The following is a 24,780-nucleotide window of genomic DNA, read 5'->3' as shown; positions in this document are numbered from 1 at the left end:
TCTCCACCACTGGAAACACCAACCCACTGAAAAATGACCCTATCTCCGTGTCATCACCCCAGGACTCAGATCTTTGCAACCTGATAAAAGACCTCGAATACCTCATTAATTTTCTCCAGCATCATCACCAACTCTCCCTCCCCCATCCATAACGTGCAAAATCTTCCATATGGCCATCTGTCGCCTGAACCAATGGGCTATCAGCCGACTAGCCTTCTCCCCATACTCATAAAATACCCCCTTGAGCGACTAAGCTGACCCATCGCCTTCCCTGTCGCCACTCGGTCAAACTACCCCTGTAGCTTCTTCCATTCTGCTAACAGCTCCCTAGTCAGGGCCATTGAGTACCATCAGTCCACCTCTACAATGGCATCCACCAACCTCTGTTTCTCCCTTCTCAATTTTGTCCTTATGGACCTTGTAGGATGTAACCTCCCCACAGACCACCGCCTTCAAAGTCTCCTAGAATGTGGACGGTGAGACCTGCCCATTCTGGTTAAACTCCACGTAGTCCTTTATCACCGAGGCCACCTTCTCGTACAATTTCTTGTTCACCAGGAGCGTTGAGTAAGACTTCCACATAGGCCTCTGGGTCCGGTCCATTTCGAACCTCATGTCCACATAATGTGGCGCGTGGTCCGAAATCACTATCGCTACATCTTCCTCCCCACAATGTCCGAGAGTACTGACTTTCCCACCACAAAAACATTAATACGGGAGTTTTCCCAATGTATATACAAAGAACAAAGAAAAGTACAGCACAGAAACAGGCCTTTCGGTCTGCCAAGCCCATGTCAACCATGCTGCCCAATTAAACTACAATCTTCTACACTTCCTGGGTCCATATCCCTCTATTCCCATCCTATTCATGTATTTATCAAGATGCCCCTTAAATGTCACTATCGTTCCACGACCTCCTCCAGCAGCGAGTTCCAGGCACCCGCTCCTCTCTGTATAAAAAAACTTGCCTCGTACATCTATTCTAAACCTTGCCCCTCGCACCTTAAACCTATGCCCCCTAGTAATTGACCCCTCTACCCTCGGGAAATTCCTCTGACTATCCACTCTGGCTATGCCCCTCATAGTTTTGTAGACCTCTATCAGGTCGCCCCTCAACCTCCGTCGTTCCAGTGAGAACAAACCGAGTTTATTCAACCGTTCCTCCAAGCTAATGCCCTCCATACCAGGCAACATCCTGGTAAATCTCTTCTGCACCCTCTCTAAAGCCTCCACATCCTTCTGGTAGTGTGGCGACCAGAATTGAACACCATACTCCAAGTGTGGCCTAACTAAGTTTCTACACAGCTGCAACATGACTTGCCAATTCTTATACTCAATGTCCCGGCCAATGAAGGCAAGCATGCCGTATGTCATCTTGACTACCTTCTCCACCTGTGTTGCCTCTTTCAGTGACCTGTGGACCTGTACACGAAGGTCTCTTGACTTTCAATACTCTTGAGGGTTCTACCATTCACTGTATATTCCCTCCGTGCATTAGACCTTCCAAAATGCATTACCTCACATTTGTCTGGATTAAACTCCATCTGCCATCTCTCCGCCCAAGTCTCCAAACAATCTAAATCCTATTGTATCCTCTGACAGTCTTCATCGCTATCCGCAATTCCACCAACCTTTGTGTTGTCCGCAAACTTACTAGTCAGACCAGTTACGTTTTGCTCCATATTATTGATATATACTACGAACAGCAAAGGTCCCAGCACTGATCCCTGCGGAACACCACTAGTCACAGCCCTCCAATCAGAAAAGCACCCTTCCATTATTACTCTCTGCCTTCTATGACCTAGCCAGTCCTGTATCCATCTTGCCAGCTCACCTCTGATCCCGTGTGACTTCAACTTCTGTACCAGTCTGCCATGAGGAACCTTGTCGAAGGCCTTACTGAAGTCCATATAGACAACATCCACTGCCCTACCTGCATCAATCATCTTTATGATGTTATGGGTTAGGGTTTAGAGAACCCCCAAAGTGTATCATGGAGTTCACCTGACCCACAACTTTTAATAGATTGTGGTATGGCGAGCACACGGCCCACTCTTCAAGTGTAGTACTTCAGAAAGAGAAAAGTTCCTTTTTAAAGCAAAACAGTGTTTATTCTATGAACTCAAGTTAACTTTTCTAAAACAAACAGTGAACATCTTAGCAACCAGTAAATCAAATACACCCCACAAAGAATGCAACACTAAATAACCTGTATGCTGTCGTTTTAACATCCAAAAGACTTAACAAACCTTCAAACATAAGCACATCAGCGTTTCCAGTCACTACTGAAAACATTTATAATTCTTCTGAATTCACCAAATGATCCATAGATAGTCTTTGGATGGCAGAGATCAACAGTACAGCCCTTTGTTTTAACTCCAGATGCAGCTCACTGAAAAACACAGGCACACCCAAGCTTTTTCTCAAACTGAAACTAAAAAGCAGAAGTAGAGCTCAGCTCTACACACACTCTGACATTACTCCAGTAACATGAGCAGCTCCATTTCTTAAAGGTACATTTCTTAAACACCCATGTCTTAAAGGTACTCTCACATGACAGTGACCTCCTCGAAAAACTCTTATCAAGTTAGTGAGACACGACCTCCCCTTCACAAAACCATGCTGCCTCTCGCTAATGCCTCTTGCCTCCAAATGGGAGTAGATCCTGTCTCGAAGAATTCTCTCCAGTAATTTCCTTACCACTGATGTAAGGCTCACCGACCTGTAGTTCCCTGGATTATCCTTGCTCCCCTTCTTAAACAAAGGAACAACATTGGCTATTCTTTAAACAAAGGAACAACATTGACTATTCTATAAACAAAGGAACAACATTGGCTATTCTTTAAACAAAGGAACAACATTGGCTATTCTATGATGTGATTATAAATGATGTGATTATACAAGGACAACTAGGGATGGGCAGTAAATGCTGGTCTTGACAGCCACACCCACTTCCTATGAACGAAGATTTTAAAAAGTAAAAAATTATTCTGCTACCTAGAATTTCCAACAGAAAGCTGCAATTGCAAGGAGTATGATTCAGAGATAGGGGGCTGGATTTTATAGCCTCTTTTGTGAAGGCCACAAAGAGTACAACATGAGTTTGTGAGTCAAATGAAACTTAACTTTATTTACACAAATATTTACACAGCATCAGCACTTTGCTACTGGTCTTCTCGCCAGTACCTAACTGGCCGACTCTATGTATACAGCAAAAAAGGTTAACAATTGCCCCACCCCCTTATCGAGGAGGCTCATATCCCCAAGATCCATGGGGTAACCAATTGCCAATAATAGGGCCTGTGCAGGTTACAACAGTCGCCAACACCAAGCATGTTTTCAGCAAGTGTGGCTAGCCCAGCCTTTCTGCCCATCCCCGACCCAGTCCCCATAATATAGGGGTGGGCATGGCCCCAACTAGCCTATTGAGGCCCTTAAGTGGCTAATTATTGCCCATGTAAGGCCCTCAATCCGTCCCCACTGCCATTATACGCTAGGCAGTATGGGAACGAGAGTGAGAAAGTTGGTGAAAATGTAGGAAGGATGTTGGGGTACATTGATTGGCAGGTGCCCAGGCATACATATGAGGCAACACAAAATTATTACTACTGTGCCATGTGGTTGTACCATCATGCCGTTGAAATTTATTTTTATGGCTGATACACGGGGAATACAAAGATTTTACATGTCATAATTAGCTATGTCATATTTTCTTTGGCTATGTATATTTATGGAGGCATTTTTTTCAGGTGCATTATGACTGGTGGCGGAGGATCCTGAAATATTTTTGGATTATTGTTGTTTCCTATACTATGCTGGTCTTGGTCCTTGTGTACACTTATCAGTTTGACTCATTCCCAAATTTGTGGCGAAACATGACCGGAATGGATATTGAAAAGTGAGTAATCAAAAAATGTAAGAGAAGGTATTTTACACAACAGTCGAAAATAATGTTCTATTTGATCTCAAATGCCTATTAATTTCAGAAAGACATTATAATGGATACAACTTTATTCAGATAAGTGGAACTGCACATGACATGAGGGATAATATTTAATATGCAAAGAATAAGAAAGGTCACCACGCCTCAGGGAAACTAGGGGTGGGTTATAAATGTTGGCCTTGAAAGTAGAATCCACATCCTGAGACTGAATTTTTAAAAATTATAAACATGTAAAGAACAAATAGTTGACTAATCAAAGTGGCAAATTTAATACACTTTACATACAGTTGATGTTGCTTACATGCATTGGATTATGATTCAGCTGAAACAAGATAAAATAAGTGAAAATTATTACTGTCTACACGCAATGATAAATGTTACTTTCCACCTTTTGGTATTCAGCATTGAAAACTAACTTTATATTCTACAATTGTAAATAAAAGCTCAGTTTATTTTGATCAGAATGTGTTATATGTTCCTTTCAAAGCCTTGTGCATTATATTGTTTATTTTTGTTAAAGATTGAAGGACCTTGGATTAGAACAATTCAGTGTCACAGATCTGTTTACCAGTATTTTCATCCCCACATCTTTCTTGCTGGTCTGTGTATTACATCTACATTATTTCCATGATCGATTTCTGGAGCTCACTGATCTAAAAGCTGTTACCAGCAAACAGGAAAGCACTATCTATAGGTAAGAACCAATCCCTATTGTTTTGGCAAATCAATCATTAGGGTTGAATATTTCTTGATTGCTATTCGTGACGATCTCAATTCTGGCTCTGATCTTGTTGGTCTGTTGCAATAACCAAGCATATGAAATGGATTGTATGTTGTAAATATATGCCACATATTAATTGTAAAAACTGAAATGTATGCTTTTTTTAGTCATCATTGACTACTTAAGATTTGAAAATGAACCATTTAGAGCACAGTGAAATATTGCAGCTTCCTATAATTTTATGTATCAAAATTATTGAAATATAAAGGCTCGGTGGACAGGGTTGGAGGTGGAGGGGAGTGAAATTGGGAGCTGCATCAGGACATATTCACACTGCCTGGAGGTTTTCCTAATGTGGGCAGTGATACGGCAGTTTCCCTGTGGAGGAGGGGGGGGTGTTTATAACCCCCTTGGAGGTCACTGCATCCGGACTATCAGATTCATTGTGACCTTCTCTGAATACCCCCAGTAATGAGGAGGCAGAGATTCCCCTTAACAGGGGGTTAGATCACGAGAATAAAAATTTAATATGCAAAGAATAAGAAAGGTCACCACGCCTCAGGGAAACTAGGGGTGGGTTATAAATGTTGGCCTTGAAAGTAGAATCCACATTCTGAGACTGAATTTTTAAAAATTATGAACATGTAAAGAACAAATAGTTGACTAATCAAAGTGGCAAATTTTAGGGGAGTGAAGAGCTTGTATATCGTAAATAAAACCCAACCTTTGTTTCCTACCTGCTTGGTCAATGTGTGCTCCTGCGGATTCTAAAGGGGGACTGGAAGATTCTGGCTGTGGAATCAGTAGAGTTAGCAGACGACTTACCCAATGTCCATGAGATCACATCACTGTCCAGCAATGGGCAAGAGAACCTGTCTATTTCAGTAGGAGCGTGGAGATAATGGTGGTCAACCATTTTGAGGCGCTGTTGTAAATTAAGTCAGATTTTTAAAGTAAATTTTTGTTTTCCTGGCCCTATTTTGCATTGTAAGTGGGACAGTGAAGATGCCCTGTAGAATAGAAGAGAAGATAAATCAATAGATTACTCATTGTCTTTTATTATTACATACATAACTGTCGTACCAGATCTTTCTTTCAGTTTCTTGAAGCTCTACAATTTCTCACTTTTTAATGTTCACTAATTACAGATCAGATTTTGTAACAGAATAAATAGATTGGTGTTTGAGAATCAATTCTTTCTTTTCAGTTTCCAAAATACATTTATGGAAATTTTTATATTTTTAAAAGTCTTAAAACAGGATTGTTCATTTTGCTTATATTTAATTATTTGTGATATTACAGTAATAATGACCCAGATTTGGCTGTACAAACGATGCTCACTGCTCTTACTGGCTAAAACTGACATCTGTACAGAAATCTGAAGTTGCTGTTGAGTCTGATACTTCACAAGCTGCACTGTTACTGTCTTTGCCGATCCATAGAAACTCCAGGATGCTTCTCACCTCCTGAATAACCACACGTGCAGGAAGTGTCATATGCTGCAGCAGCTCGAGCTTCAGGTTTTGAAGCTCGAACAGCAGCTGGCGTCACTGCGGTGTATCTGTGATGTTGAGATGTCGTGGATAGCACCTTTATTGATGTAGTCAATTGAAGATTAAAGGTTTTGCAGGGAGAGAGGTAATGGTCAGTTGCTCAATAAGGAACAAGTAGGTAGTGCAGGAGTCCCCTGACTGTATATCACTTTCCAACCAATATCTGAATACTGGTGAGATTGGACCCCTCTGGTGTGCAGTCAGAGCTTAGTCCATGGATCCACAACTGGCTTAGCTGTACAGTGGGTCAGAGAGAAAACTGGTAAATCAATAGTGGTGGGGTATTTGATAGATGAAGAAACAGACAGATTTTTCTGCAACCTTGGAAGTGAATCCAGGACGGTATGTTGCCTTCCTGATGCCAAGATGAAGGAAGTCATTGAGTAGTTGCAGAAAATCCGAGCAGGGGTGAGCAAGTAGCAGTCATGGTCCATATTACGAAGTCTTACAACACCAGGTTAAAGTCCAACAGGTTTGTTTCAATGTCACGAGCTTTCGGTGCGCTGCTCCTTCCTCAGGATCCACCTCCACACCACCCCTCCACCTCCAAACACCCCTCCACCTCCACACCACACCTCCACTTCCACACACGTCTCCACCTCCATACCACCCTTCCGCCTCCACGCCACCCCACCACCTCCACACCAACCCTTCACCTTCACACCACCTCTCTACACCACCACCCCAACTCCACACCACCCCCCTGCCTCCACAACACCCCATCCACCTCCACACCATCCCTCCACCTCCACATCACTCCTCCACCTCCACACACCCCATCCGCCTGCACACCACCCCTTCACCTCCACACCACCCCTGCACACCACCCCTCCACCTGCACACCGCCCCTCCACCTCCAGACCACCCATCCACCTCCACACCACCCCTCCAGACCACCCCTCCAGACCACCCCTCCACACCACCCCTCCAGACCACCCCTCCACACCACCCCTCCACACCACCCCTCCACACCACACCTCCACACCACCCCTCCACTTCCACACCACCCCTCCACCTCCACACCACCCCTCCACCTCCACACCACCCCTCCACCTCCACACTACCCCTCCATCTCCACACCACCCCTCCACCTCCACACCACCCCTCCACCTCCACACCACCCCTCCACCTCCACACCACCCCTCCACACCACCCATCCACCTCCACACATCTCCACACACCCCATCCACCTCCACACCACCACACCACCTCCACACCACCCCATCCACCTCCACACCACCCCTTCACATCCACACACCCCTCCACCTCCAAACCAGCCCTCCACCTCCACACCACCCCTCCACCTCCACACCACCCCTCCACCTCCACACCACCACCACCCCACAACCCCCACACACACCCTCCACCTCCACACCACCCCTCCAACTCCACCCCACCACCACCCCACCACCCCAGCACCTCCACACACACCCTCTACCTCCACACCACCCCTCCACTTCCACACATGTCTTCACCTCCATACCACCCCTCCGCCTCCACGCCACCCCAGCAGCTCCACACCAACCCTTCACCTTCACACCACCTCTCTACACCACCCCCCCAACTCCACACCTCCCCTCTGCCTCCACACCACCCCATCCACCTCCATACCACCCCTCCACTTCCACAACACCCCTTCACCTCCACACCACCCCTGCACACCACCCCTCCACCTCCACACCACCCCTCCACCTCCACACCACCCCACTACCTCTCCACACCAACACTCCACTTCCACACCACCCCTCCACCTCCACACCACCCCTCCACCTCCACACCACCTCTCCACCTCCACTCAACGCCTCCAGACCATCCCTCCAGACCACCCCTCCACACCACACCTCCACACCACCCCTCCACACCACCCCTCCACCTCCACACCATCCCGCACATCCACACCACCCCTCCACCTCCACACCAACCCTCCATCTCCACACCACCCCTCCACACCACCCATCCACCTCCACACACCCCATCCACCTCCACACCACCACTCCACCTCCACACCACGCCATCCACCTCCACACCACCCCACCACCTCCACACACCCCTCCACCTCCACACCACCCCTCCACCTCCACACCAGCCCTCCACCTCCACACCACCCCTCCACCTCTACACCACCCCTCCACCTCCACACCACCCTTCCACACCACCTCTGCACACCACCACTCCACAGCTCCACACCACCCCTCCACCTCCACACCGCCCTTCCACACCACCTCTGCACACCACCACTCCACAGCTCCACACCACCCCTCCACCTCCACACCACCCTTCCACACCAACTCTGCACACCACCACTCCACAGCTCCACACCACCCATCCACCTCCACACAGCTGCACACACCCCATCCACCTCCACACCACCACTCCACCTCCACACCATCCCATCCACCTCCACACCACCCCTCCACCTCCACGCATCCCTCCACCTCCACACCACCCCTCCACTTCCACACACGTCTCCACCTCCATACCACCCCTCCGCCTCCACGCCGCCCCACCACCTCCACACCAACCCTTCACCTTCACACCACCTCTCTACACCACCCCCCCAACTCCACACCACCCCTCTACCTCTCCACACCACCCCTCCACCTCCACACCACCCCTCCACCTCCACACCACCCCTCCACCTCCACACCACCCCTCCACCTCCACACCACCCCTCCACCTCCACATCACCCCCCCACACCACCCCTCCACACCACCCCTCCACACCACCCCTCCACACCCTCCCTCCACACCACCCCTCCACAAGACCCCTCCACACCACCCCTCCACACCACCCCTCCACCCACCCCTCCACACCACCCCTCCACACCACCCCTCCACACCACCCCTCCACACCTCCCCTCCACACCTCCCCTCCACCTCCACACCTCCCCTCCACCTCCACACCTCCCCTCCACAGCTCCACACCACCCCGGCACCTCTCCACACCACCCCTCCACCTCTCCACACCACCCCTCCACCTCCACACCACCCCTCGACCTCGACACCACCCCTCAACCTCCACACCACCCCTCCACCTCCACACCACCCCTCCACCTCCACACCACCACCACCCCAGAACCCCCACACACACCCTCCACCTCCACACCACACCTCCACCTCCGCACCACCCCTGCACACCACCCCTCAACCTCCACATCACCCCTCCATACCCCTCTAACTCTCCACACCAACACTCCACTTCCACACCACCCCTCCACCTCCACACCACCCCTCCACCTCCACACCACCCCTCCACCTCCACACCACCCTTCCACCTCCACACCACCCCTCCAGACCACCCCTCCAGACCACCCCTCCAGACCACCCCTCCAGACCACCCCTCCACACTACCCCTCCACATCACCCCTCCACACCACCCCTCCACACCACCCCTCCACAGCACCCTCCACACCACCCCTCCACACCACCCCTCCACACCACCCCTCCACACCACCCCTCCACCTCCACACCATCTCCACATCACTCCTCCACCTCCACATCACCCCTCCATACCCCTCTAACTCTCCACACCAACACTCCACTTCCACACCACCCCTCCACACCACCCCTCCACCTCCACACCACCCCTCCACCACCACACCACCATCCCAGCACCTCCACACACCCCATCCACTTCCACAGCACCCCTCCACCTCCACTCCACCTCTCCACCTCCACACCACCCCTCCACACCACCCATCCACCTCCACACACCTCCACACACCCCATCCACCTCCACACCACCACCCCACCTCCACACCACCCCATCCACCTCCACACCACCCCTCCACCTCCACACACCCCTCCACCTCCACACCACCCCTCCACTTCCACACACATCTCCACCTCCATACCACCCCTCCGCCTCCACGCCACCCCATCACCTCCACACCAACCCTTCACCTTCACACCACCTCTCTACACCACCACCCCAACTCCACACCACCCCTCTGCCTCCACACCACCCCATCCACCTCCACACCACCCCTCCACCTCCACACCACCCCTCCACCTCCACACCACCCCTCCACCTCCACACCACCCCTCCACCTCCACACCACCCCTCCACCTCCACACCACCCCTCCACCTCCACACCACCCCTCCACACCACCCATCCACCTCCACACACCTCCACACACCCCATCCACCTCCACACCACCACTCCACCTCCACACCACCCCATCCACCTCCACACCACCCCTCCACCTCCACACCACCCCTCCACCTCCACACCACACCTACATCTCCACACCATCCCTCCACCTCCACACCACCCCTCCACCTCCACACCACCACCACACCACCACCCCCACACACACCCTCCACCTCCACACCACCCCTCCACCTCCACACCACCACCACCCCACCACCACAGCACCTCCACACACACCCTCCACCTCCACACCACCCCTCCACTTCCACACACGTCTCCACCTCCATACCACCCCTCCGCCTCCACGCCACCCCACCACCTCCACACCAACCCTTCACCTTCACACCACGTCTCTACACCACCCCTCCTACTCCACACCTCCCCTCTGCCTCCACACCACCCCATCCACCTCCACACCATCCCTCCACTTCCACACACGTCTCCACCTCCATACCACCCCTCCGCCTCCACGCCACCCCACCACCTCCACACCAACCCTTCATCTTCACACCACCTCTCTACACCACCCCCCCAACTCCACACCACCCCTCTACCTCTCCACACCACCCCTCCACCTCCACACCACCCCTCCACCTCCACACCACCCCTCCACCTCCACATCACCCCTCCACATCACCCCTCCACACCACCCCTCCGCACCACCCCTCCACACCACCCCTCCACACCACCCCTCCACACCACCCCTCCACACCACCCCTCCACACCACCCCTCCACACCACCCCTCCACACCACCCCTCCACACCACCCCTCCACCCCTCCACACCACCCCTCCACACCACCCCTCCACACCACCCCTCCACACCTCCCCTCCACACCTCCCCTCCACCTCCGCACCTCCCCTCCACCTCCACACTCCCCTCCACCACCACACCTCCCCTCCACCACCACACCTCCCCGCCACCACCACACGACCCCTCCACAGCTCCACACCACCCCGCCACCTCTCCACACCACCCCTCCACCTCTCCACACCACTACTCCACATCCACACCACTTCTCGACCTCGACACCACCCCTCCACCTCCACACCACCCCTCCACCTCCACACCACCCCTCCACCTCCACACCACCACCACCCCACCACCCCCACACACACCCTGCACCTCCACACCACACCTCCACCTCCACACCACCACGACCCCACCACCCCTCCACCTCCACACCACCCCTTCACCTCCACACCACCCCTGCACACCACCCCTCCACCTCCACACCACCCCTCCATACCCCTCTAACTCTCCACACCAACACTCCACTTCCACACCACCCCTCCACCTCCACACCACCCCTCCACCTCCACACCACCCCTCCACCTCCACACCACCCATCCACCTCCAGACCACCCCTCCAGACCACCCCTCCACACTACCCCTCCACACCACCCCTCCACACCACCCCTCCACACCACCCGTCCACACCACCCCTCCACACCACCCCTCCACACCACCCCTCCACACCACCCCTCCACCTCCACACCATCTCCACATCACTCCTCCACCTCCACACCACCACCACCCCAACACCCCATCACCTCCACACACCCCATCCACCTCCACACCACCCCTCCACCTCCACACCACCTCTCCACCTCCACACCACCCCTCCACACCACCCATCCACCTCCACACACCTCCAAACACCCCATCCAACTCCACACCACCACTCCACCTCCACACCACCCCATCCACCTCCACACCACCCCTCCACCTCCACACACCCCTCCACCTCCACACCACCCCTCCACTTCCACAAACATCTCCACCTCCATACCACCCATCCGCCTCCACGCCACCCCACCACCTCCACGCCAACCCTTCACCTTCACACCACCTCTCTACACCACCACCCCAACTCCACACAACCCCTCTGCCTCCACCCCACCCCATCCACCTCCACACCACCCCTCCACCTCCACACCCCCCCTCCACACCACCCATCCACCTCCACACACCTCCACACACCCCATCCACCTCCACACCAGCACTCCACCTCCACACCACCCCATCCACCTCCACACCACCCCTCCACCTCCACACCACCCCTCCACCTCCACACCACCCCTCCACCTCCACACCAGCCCTCCACCTCCACACCACCCCTCCACCTCCACACCACCACCACACCACCACCCCCACACACACCCTCCACCTCCACACCACCCCTCCACCTCCACCCCACCACCACCCCACCACCCCAGCACCTCCACACGCACCCTCTACCTCCACACCACCCTTCCACTTCCACACACGTCTCCACCTCCATACCACCCCTCCGCCTCCACGCCACCCCACCACCTCCACACCAACCCTTCACCTTCACACCACCTCTCTACACCACCCCTCCAACTCCACACCTCCCCTCTGCCTCCACACCACCCCATCCACCTCCACTCCACCCCTCCACCTCCACACCTCCCCTTCACCTCCACACCACCCCTGCACACCACCCCTCCACCTCCACACCACCCCTCCACACCATCCCTCTACAACTCCACACCAACACTCCACCTCCACACCACCCCTCCACTTCCACACACGTCTCCAACTCCATACCACCCCTCCGCCTCCACGCCACCCCACCACCTCCACACCAACCCTTCATCTTCACACCACCTCTCTACACCACCCCCCCCAACTCCACACCACCCCTCTACCTCTCCACACCACCCCTCCACCTCCACACCACCCCTCCACCTCCACACCACCCCTCCACCTCCACATCACCCCTCCACATCACCCCTCCACACCACCCCTTCGCACCACCCCTCCACACCACCCCTCCACACCACCCCTCCACACCACCCCTCCACACCACCCCTCCACACCACCCCTCCACACCACCCCTCCACACCACCCCTCCACCCCTCCACACCACCCCTCCACACCACCCCTCCACACCACCCCTCCACACCTCCCCTCCACACCTCCCCTCCACCTCCGCACCTCCCCTCCACCTCCACACCTCCCCTCCACCTCCACACCTCCCCTCCACCACCACACCTCCCCTCCACCACCACACCTCCCCTCCACCACCACACCACACCTCCACAGCTCCACACCACCCCGCCACCTCTCCACACCACCCCTCCACCTCTCCACACCACTACTCCACATCCACACCACTTCTCGACCTCGACACCACCCCTCCACACCACCCATCCACCTCCACACACCTCCAAACACCCCATCCAACTCCACACCACCACTCCACCTCCACACCACCCCATCCACCTCCACACCACCCCTCCACCTCCACACACCCCTCCACCTCCACACCACCCCTCCACTTCCACAAACATCTCCACCTCCATACCACCCATCCGCCTCCACGCCACCCCACCACCTCCACGCCAACCCTTCACCTTCACACCACCTCTCTACACCACCACCCCAACTCCACACAACCCCTCTGCCTCCACCCCACCCCATCCACCTCCACACCACCCCTCCACCTCCACACCCCCCCTCCACACCACCCATCCACCTCCACACACCTCCACACACCCCATCCACCTCCACACCAGCACTCCACCTCCACACCACCCCATCCACCTCCACACCACCCCTCCACCTCCACACCACCCCTCCACCTCCACACCACCCCTCCACCTCCACACCAGCCCTCCACCTCCACACCACCCCTCCACCTCCACACCACCACCACACCACCACCCCCACACACACCCTCCACCTCCACACCACCCCTCCACCTCCACCCCACCACCACCCCACCACCCCAGCACCTCCACACGCACCCTCTACCTCCACACCACCCTTCCACTTCCACACACGTCTCCACCTCCATACCACCCCTCCGCCTCCACGCCACCCCACCACCTCCACACCAACCCTTCACCTTCACACCACCTCTCTACACCACCCCTCCAACTCCACACCTCCCCTCTGCCTCCACACCACCCCATCCACCTCCACTCCACCCCTCCACCTCCACACCTCCCCTTCACCTCCACACCACCCCTGCACACCACCCCTCCACCTCCACACCACCCCTCCACACCATCCCTCTACAACTCCACACCAACACTCCACCTCCACACCACCCCTCCACTTCCACACACGTCTCCAACTCCATACCACCCCTCCGCCTCCACGCCACCCCACCACCTCCACACCAACCCTTCATCTTCACACCACCTCTCTACACCACCCCCCCCAACTCCACACCACCCCTCTACCTCTCCACACCACCCCTCCACCTCCACACCACCCCTCCACCTCCACACCACCCCTCCACCTCCACATCACCCCTCCACATCACCCCTCCACACCACCCCTTCGCACCACCCCTCCACACCACCCCTCCACACCACCCCTCCACACCACCCCTCCACACCACCCCTCCACACCACCCCTCCACACCACCCCTCCACACCACCCCTCCACCCCTCCACACCACCCCTCCACACCACCCCTCCACACCACCCCTCCACACCTCCCCTCCACACCTCCCCTCCACCTCCGCACCTCCCCTCCACCTCCACACCTCCCCTCCACCTCCACACCTCCCCTCCACCACCACACCTCCCCTCCACCACCACACCTCCCCTCCACCACCACACCACACCTCCACAGCTCCACACCACCCCGCCACCTCTCCACACCACCCCTCCACCTCTCCACACCACTACTCCACATCCACACCACTTCTCGACCTCGACACCACCCCTCCACCTCCACACCACCCCTCCACCTCCACACCACCCCTCCACCTCCACACCACCACCACCCCACCACCCCCACACACACCCTGCACCTCCACACCACACCTCCACCTCCACACCACCACGACCCCACCACCCCTCCACCTCCACACCACCCCTTCACCTCCACACCACCCCTGCACACCACCCCTCCACCTCCACACCACCCCTCCATACCCCTCTAACTCTCCACACCAACACTCCACTTCCACACCACCCCTCCACCTCCACACCACCCCTCCACCTCCACACCACCCCTCCACCTCCACACCACCCCTCCACCTCCACACCACCCATCCACCTCCAGACCACCCCTCCAGACCACCCCTCCACACTACCCCTCCACACCACCCCTCCACACCACCCCTCCACACCACCCCTCCACACCACCCCTCCACACCACCCCTCCACACCACCCCTCTACACCACCCCTCCACACCACCCCTCCACCTCCACACCATCTCCACATCACTCCTCCAGCTCCACACCACCACCACCCCAACACCCCATCACCTCCACACACCCCATCCACCTCCACACCACCCCTCCACCTCCACACCACCTCTCCACCTCCACACCACCCCTCCACACCACCCATCCACCTCCACACACCTCCACACACCCCATCCAACTCCACACCACCACTCCACCTCCACACCACCCCATCCACCTCCACACCACCCCTCCACCTCCACACACCCCTCCACCTCCACACCACCCCTCCACTTCCACAAACATCTCCACCTCCATACCACCCCTCCGCCTCCACGCCACCCCACCACCTCCACGCCAACCCTTCACCTTCACACCACCTCTCTACACCACCACCCCAACACCACACAACCCCTCTGCCTCCACCCCACCCCATCCACCTCCACAGCACCCCTCCACCTCCACAGCACCCCTCCACCTCCACACCACCCCTCCACCTCCATACCACCCCTCCAACTCCACACCACCCCTCCACCTCCACACCCCCCCTCCACACCACCCATCCACCTCCACACACCCCATCCACCTCCACACCACCACTCCACCTCCACACCACCCCATCCACCTCCACACCACCCCTCCACCTCCACACCTCCCCTCCACCTCCGCACCTCCCCTCCACCTCCACACCTCCCCTCCACCTCCACACCTCCCCTCCACCACCACACCTCCCCTCCACCACCACACCTCCCCTCCACCACCACACCACCCCTCCACAGCTCCACACCACCCCGCCACCTCTCCACACCACCCCTCCACCTCTCCACACCACTACTCCACATCCACACCACTTCTCGACCTCGACACCACCCCTCCACCTCCACACCACCCCTCCACCTCCACACCACCCCTCCACCTCCACACCACCACCACCCCACCACCCCCACACACACCCTGCACCTCCACACCACACCTCCACCTCCACACCACCACGACCCCACCACCCCTCCACCTCCACACCACCCCTTCACCTCCACACCACCCCTGCACACCACCCCTCCACCTCCACACCACCCCTCCATACCCCTCTAACTCTCCACACCAACACTCCACTTCCACACCACCCCTCCACCTCCACACCACCCCTCCACCTCCACACCACCCCTCCACCTCCACACCACCCCTCCACCTCCACACCACCCATCCACCTCCAGACCACCCCTCCAGACCACCCCTCCACACTACCCCTCCACACCACCCCTCCACACCACCCCTCCACACCACCCCTCCACACCACCCCTCCACACCACCCCTCCACACCACCCCTCTACACCACCCCTCCACACCACCCCTCCACCTCCACACCATCTCCACATCACTCCTCCAGCTCCACACCACCACCACCCCAACACCCCATCACCTCCACACACCCCATCCACCTCCACACCACCCCTCCACCTCCACACCACCTCTCCACCTCCACACCACCCCTCCACACCACCCATCCACCTCCACACACCTCCACACACCCCATCCAACTCCACACCACCACTCCACCTCCACACCACCCCATCCACCTCCACACCACCCCTCCACCTCCACACACCCCTCCACCTCCACACCACCCCTCCACTTCCACAAACATCTCCACCTCCATACCACCCCTCCGCCTCCACGCCACCCCACCACCTCCACGCCAACCCTTCACCTTCACACCACCTCTCTACACCACCACCCCAACACCACACAACCCCTCTGCCTCCACCCCACCCCATCCACCTCCACAGCACCCCTCCACCTCCACAGCACCCCTCCACCTCCACACCACCCCTCCACCTCCATACCACCCCTCCAACTCCACACCACCCCTCCACCTCCACACCCCCCCTCCACACCACCCATCCACCTCCACACACCCCATCCACCTCCACACCACCACTCCACCTCCACACCACCCCATCCACCTCCACACCACCCCTCCACCTCCACACCACCCCTCCACCTCCACACCACCCCTCCACCTCCACACCAGCCCTCCACCTCCACACCACCCCTCCACTTCCACACACGTCTCCACCTCCATACCACCCCTCCGCCTCCACGCCACCCCACCACCTCCACACCAACCCTTCATCTTCACACCACCTCTCTACACCACCCCCCCAACTCCAGACCACCCCTCTACCTCTCCACACCACCCCTCCACCTCCACACCACCCTTCCACCTCCACACCACCCCTCCACCTCCACATCACCCCTCCACATCACCCCTCCACACCAACCCTCCACACCACCCCTCCACACCACCCCTCCACACCACCCCTCCACACCACCCCTCCACACCACCCCTCCACACCATCCCTCCACCCCTCCACACCACCCCTCCACACCACCCCTCCACACCACCCCTCCACACCTCCCCTCCACACCTCCCCTCCACCTCCGCACCTCCCCTCCACCTCCACACCTCCCCTCCACCACCACACCTCCACCTCCACACCAGCCCTCCACCTCCACACCACCCCTCCACCTCCACACCACCACCACACCACCACCCCCACACACACCCTCCACCTCCACACCACCCCTCCACCTCCACACCACCACCACCCCACCACCCCAGCACCTCCACACGCACCCTCCACCTCCACACCACCCTTCCACTTCCACACACGTCTCCACCTCCATACCACCCCTCCGCCTCCACGCCACCCCACCACCTCCACACCAACCCTTCACCTTCACACCACCTCTCTACACCACCCCTCCAACTCCACACCTCCCCTCTGCCTCCACACCACCCCATCCACCTCCACTCCACCCCTCCACCTCCACACCTCCCCTTCACCTCCACACCACCCCTGCACACCACCCCTCCACCTCCACACCACCCCTCCACACCATCCCTCTACAACCCCACACCAACACTCCACCTCCACACCACCCCTCCACTTCCACACACGTTTCCACCACCATATCACCCCTCCGCCTCCACGCCACCCCACCACCTCCACACCACCCCTCCACCTCCAGACCTCCCCTTCACCTCCACACCACCCCTGCACACCACCCCTCCACCTCCACACCACCCCTCCACTTCCACACACGTTTCCACCTCCACACCACCCCTCCACACCACCCCTCCACACCACCCCTCCACACCACCCCTCCACCTCCACACCACCCCTCCACTTCCACACCACCACTCCACCTCCACACCACCCCTCCACCTCCACACCACCCCTCCACCTCCACACCACCCCTCCATACCACCCATCCACCTCCACAAACCTTCACACACCCCATCCACCTCCACACCACCACTCCACCTCCACACCACCCCATCCACCTCCACACCACCCCTCCACCTCCACACGCCCCTCCACCTCCACACCACCCCTCCACCTCCACACCAGCCCTCCACCACCACACCACCACCCCCACACACACCCTCCACCTCCACACCAACCCTCCACCTCCACACCACCACCAGCCCTCCACTTCCACACCACCCCTCCACCTCCACACCACCCCTCCACCTCCACACCACCCCTCCACCTCCACACCACCCCTCCACCTCCACACCACCCCTCCACCTCCACACCACCCCTCCACCTCCACACCACCCCTCCATACCACCCATCCACCTCCACACACCTCCACACACCCCATCCACCTCCACACCACCACTCCACCTCCACACCACCCCATCCACCTCCACACCACCACCACCCCAGCATCTCCACACTCCTCCTCCACCTCCACACCACCCATCTACTTCCACACCACCTCCACACAACCTCTCCATCTCCACATCACTCCTCCACCTCCACACCACCACCACCCCTCCACCTCCACACCACCCCTCCACCTCCACACCACCCCTCCACCTGCACACCACCCCTCCACCTCCACACCACCCCTCCACACCACCCCTCCACATCACCCCTCCACACCACCCGTCCACACCTCCACAACACCCCTCCACCTCCACACTACCCCTCCACCTCCACACCACCCTTCCACACCACCTCTGCACACCACCACTACACAGCTCCACACCATCCCCCCACCTCCACACCACCCCTCCACCTCTCCACACCACCCCTCCACCTACACACCACCCCGCCACCTGCACACCACCCCGCCACCTGCACACCACCCCTCCACCTCCACACCACCCCTCCACACCACTCCTCCACCTCCACACCACCCCTCCACCTCCACACCACCCCACCACCTCCACACCACCCCTCCACCTCCACACCACCCCTCCACCTCCACACCTCCCCTCCACCTCCACACCACCCCTCCACCTCCACACCACCCCTCCACCTCCACACCACCCCTCCACCTCCACACCACCCCTCCAACTCCACACCACCCCTCCATACCACCCATCCACCTCCACACACCTCCACACACCCCATCCACCTCCACACCACCACTCCACCTCCACACCACCCCATCCACCTCCACACCACCCCTCCACCTCCACACACCCCTCCACCTCCACACACCCCTCCACCTCCACACACCCCTCCACCTCCACACCAGCCCTCCACCTCCACACCACCCCTCCACCTACACACCACCACCACACCACCACCCCCACACACACCCTCCACCTCCACACCAACCCTCCACCTCCACACCACCACCACCCCAGCATCTCCACACTCCCCCTCCACCTCCACACCACCCATCTACCTCCACACCACCTCCACACAACCTCTCCATCTCCACATCACTCCTCCACCTCCACACCACCACCACCCCTCCACCTCCACACCACCCCTCCACCTCCACACCACCCCTCCACCTCCACACCACCCCTCCACCTCCACACCACCCCTCCACCTCCACACCACCCCTCCACACCACCCAACCACACCACCCCTCCACACCTCCACACAACCGCTCCACCTCCACACCACCCCTCCACCTCCACACCACCCCTCCACACCACCCAACCACACCACCCCTCCACACCTCCACACAACCGCTCCACCTCCACACTACCCCTCCACCTCCACACCACCCTTCCACACCACCTCTGCACACCACCCCTCCACACCTCCACACAACCGCTCCACCTCCACACCACCCCTCCACCTCTCCACACCACCCCTCCACCTACACACCACCCCACCACCTGCACACCACCCCGCCACCTGCACACCACCCCTCCACCTCCACACCACCACTCCACCTCCACACCACCCCTCCACCTCCACACCACCCCTCCACCTCCACACCAGACCTCCACCTCCACACCACCCCTCCACCTCCACACCACCACCACCCCACCACCCCCACACACACCCTCCACCTCCACACCACCCCTCCACCTCCACACCACCACCACCCCACCACCCCAGCACCTCCACACCCCCCCTCCACCTCCACACCACCCATCTAGCTCCACGCCACCTCCACACAACCCCTCCACCTCCACATCACTCCTCCATCTCCACACCACCACCACCCCACCACCTCCACACACCCCATCCACCTCCACACCACCCCTCCACCTCCACACCACCCCTCCACACCTCCACACACCCCATCCACCTCCACACCACCCCATCCACCTCACCCCGCCTCCACCTCCACACACCCCATGCACCTCCACGCCACCACTCCACCTCCACACCACCCCTCCACACCACCCCTCCACACCACCCCTCCGCCTCCACACCACCCCATCCACCTCTACACCACCCCTCCACCTCCACATCACTCCTCCACCTCCACACACCCCATCCACCTCCACACCACCCCTCCACCTCCACACCACCCCTCCACCTCCACACCACCCCTCCACCTCCACATCACTCCTCCACCTCCACACACCCCATCCACCTCCATACCACCCCTCCACCTCCATACCACCCCTCCACACCACCCCTCCCCCTCCACACCACCCCTCCACCTCTCCACACCAGCCCTCCACCTCCACACCACCCCTCCACCTCCACACCACCCCTCCACCTCTCCGCACCACCCCTCCGCCTCCACAGCACCCCACCACCTCCACACCAACCCTTCACCTTCACACCACCTCTTCACACTACCCCTCCACCTCCACACCAACCCTCCACCTCTCCACACCACCCCTCCACCTCTCCGCACCACCCCTCCGCCTCCACACCACCCCACCACCTCCACACCAACCCTTCACCTTCACACCACCTCTTCACACTACCCCTCCACCTCCACACCAACCCTCCACCTCTCCACACCACCCCTCAAACTCCACACCACCCCTCCGCCTCCACACCAACCCTTCACCTTCACACCACCTCCACACCACCCCTCCACCTCTCCACACCACCCCTCAAACTCCACACCACCACTCCGCCTCCACACCACCCCATCCACCTCTACACCACCCCTCCACCTCCACATCACTCCTCCACCTCCACACACCCCATCCACCTCCACACCACCCTTCCACCTCCACACCACCCCTCCACCTCCACACCACCCCTCCACCTCCACATCACTCCTCCACCTCCACACACACCATCCACCTCCACACCACCCCTCCACCTCCACACCACCCCTCCACCTCCATACCACCCCTCCACACCACCCCTCCCCCTCCACACCACCCCTCCACACCAGCCCTCCACCTCCACACCACCCCTCCACCTCCACACCACCCCTCCACCACTCCGCACCACCCCTCCGCCTCCACACCACCCCACCACCTCCACACCAACCCATCACCTTCACACCACCTCTTCATACTACCCCTCCACCTCCACACCAACCCTCCACCTCTCCACACCACCCCTCAAACTCCACAGCACCCCTCCGCCTCCACACCAACCCTTCACCTTCACACCACCTCCACACCACCCCTCCACCTCCACATCACTCCTCCACCTCCACACACCCCATGCACCTCCACGCCACCACTCCACCTCCACACCACCCCTCCACCTCCATACCACCCCTCCACACCACCTCCATACCACCCCTCCACCTCTCCACTCCACCCTCTCCACACCACCCCTCCATGTCTCCACACCACCCTCTCCACACCACCTCCTCCACACCAACCCGCCCCACACCACTCCTCCCCCTCCACCCATCCCTCCACCTCCACACCACCACCTCCACACCATACCACCACCTCCTCACCCAACACCCCTCCAGTCCGCCCCTCGACCACCCCATGCGCGATCCAACCATGCGTCATGTCTTGTGTCTTGCAGGATCACCTGCCGATGAGGCGGGCCATTGTGGTACCCCGCCCCTCGCCCCAAGACACTACTCCAGCGACACAAGCCCCCAATGCCAGCCTGCTACACCCCAGAGCACCTACTGGGAAAGACACCGACTTTCCAGCTCCGCCATCACCAACATCCTCCACGATCTCAGATACACTCACCACGGTTGGGCACTATAGTGAAGAGGCTCCTGTGGCACTATCTAGTGCGCACCACACACTCGCAGCGGTACATAAGGTAGGAACCCCAAGGGGGCGGACGGTTGGAGGGCGGCCTACTCCGAGGGACTAGCTGCTGACAAGATGGGTCTTGGGCTTCTGGAAAGGGCAGCCCCTTTGATGCTGGAGATGCAGGCACAGATGTGCAAGGTAGGTGGATTGGCCAAATTGCCCCTAAATTGGAATTTTGTTTTCCAATGTTGGCAATGGTTCAGCTCACAGGATAGTGTTAGATGTTAGGGCACAAACCTATGGAAACATGTTCATATGTTGACAATAAACGTCTGTTCACAAACGTTCCAACCTGCCCCGGTGCTCTGTCAGAATGGTTTGAGGGATGGGCTGGGCTTGGTGCAGAGGGGGCACTGTGGGAAGGGGGAATGTGCCGGTGTTGGGCATGGGCTAGGCCCCCAGGTTATCCACCACACATTTCCCCGGAACCCGGCACCCCTCCCCACCCTCTCTACCTCAGACCCTGTCCCCACCTCTGCCACCCCAAGGGTCGATTGGACCAGGTGTTGGAATGACCTGCTCACATGGATCACCAGGAAGACGGTGGTAAGTGCTACCATGGGCAGATGTCAGACGGTGTCAACCGCTGCTCAGCACCAGTGGTCATCGTAGAGCGGACTATCATCATCCTCCATCCCTTGGACCAGATCCGTTGTTACTGCCAACCCAGGGCCTGCACCCCATAGTGAGGCAGATAGGAATCAAGGAGATGGTTGAAGGTGCGGGGGATGAGAACGTTTGGCGGGGGTGGGTGCAGGGTGCATGGACACTGGAGTGGGTCATTGGCTGGGGGACGGGGGGGTGCATATAGAGCTAATCCCTCACCCGGGTGCACCACCAACTTTTGAGAACCGTTGAGTGTGCCAGAATGAAGGTGTTGTGCACGCTGCCTGGTTATTGAGTGCAGATGTGCATCTCGCAGTCACACACCAGCTGCATGTTCATAGAGTGGTACCCCTTTCAGTTTGTGAAGTCCACCCCTCATGCGCAGGGGCTCATAGGGGGTGATGCGTCCTGCTGATTACCCCCTGGACCTGGGGCATCCCTGGGATGGCAGTGAAATCTGCTGCCCACAAATCCTGATGGGCTCGGTCCCCATTAAAACATATATTGTACCATCTGGGCATATGGGGCCTCTGTGACGGCGGGGAAGGACCCCATTGCAAAAATGTTCAGGGCGACTGTCCGTCACCTTGACAGCAACCGGGAGCAGGTGTCCTCTTCCATACCCCCGCGGTTCCGGGTGCGCAATGATCCGGCAGGAATGCCGTACGGACCCTCTGCTCAGTCGGAGTCTTTGATGAGATGCCCGGTCCAGCACGTCTTCAAAGTACACATGAGCCCTAATTCAGTGCCTCCTTCCAATCTCTTCCTCAGCCTTTAGGGCAGCCAGCTCTCCACCCTCACTGGCTGGTTTCTGTTCCTCTGGGGTAGGTTCCTTTGCTGCAGAGTCATTCCCAAGCAGCTCCTGATCTTATAGCCTCATTGCATCCACCAGGGCCACATTGTCCGCAGGAGGGGAGGGGGTGAAAGTCAAACATCTTAGCATGGTATATGCATCCAAGCCGAATCAGGTCCAAAGGGCAACATGGTGGCCCCGGCCTGCACTTCTGCCCCAAACCCCGCAAGTCCCCCTCCCCCTCTCCCCTCCCCCCCCCAACCTCGCTCCCACCCCTGGCCATTCCCCCTGGCACTCTGGCCACCGCCCAACTGGCCCCGTCGGTGCCCGGCACCGTGGAGGTCTCTGGCTCCGGCACCCATCCC

The 24,780-nt window shown here is 58.2% G+C and overlaps 1 protein-coding gene across 5 annotated transcripts in view; it reads left to right on the top strand.

The window, feature by feature from the left end:
• Positions 1–24,780, top strand: part of LOC140385819 (piezo-type mechanosensitive ion channel component 2-like) — a 1,561,269-nt gene that overhangs the window by 1,110,401 nt on the left and 426,088 nt on the right. For all 5 annotated transcript variants that reach the window (XM_072468377.1, XM_072468380.1, XM_072468378.1 and 2 more), the window contains exons 16-17: positions 3,750–3,898; positions 4,464–4,637. In XM_072468377.1, coding sequence (XP_072324478.1) covers positions 3,750–3,898; positions 4,464–4,637 — 323 coding nt within the window. The remainder of the gene's footprint in view (positions 1–3,749; positions 3,899–4,463; positions 4,638–24,780) is intronic.

Source organism: Scyliorhinus torazame, chromosome 11 (assembly GCF_047496885.1).
Source record: "Scyliorhinus torazame isolate Kashiwa2021f chromosome 11, sScyTor2.1, whole genome shotgun sequence".
NCBI lineage: Eukaryota > Metazoa > Chordata > Chondrichthyes > Carcharhiniformes > Scyliorhinidae > Scyliorhinus > Scyliorhinus torazame.
Note: the sequence above shows the minus strand (reverse complement) of the source record. Positions and strands in the feature narration are given on the sequence as shown.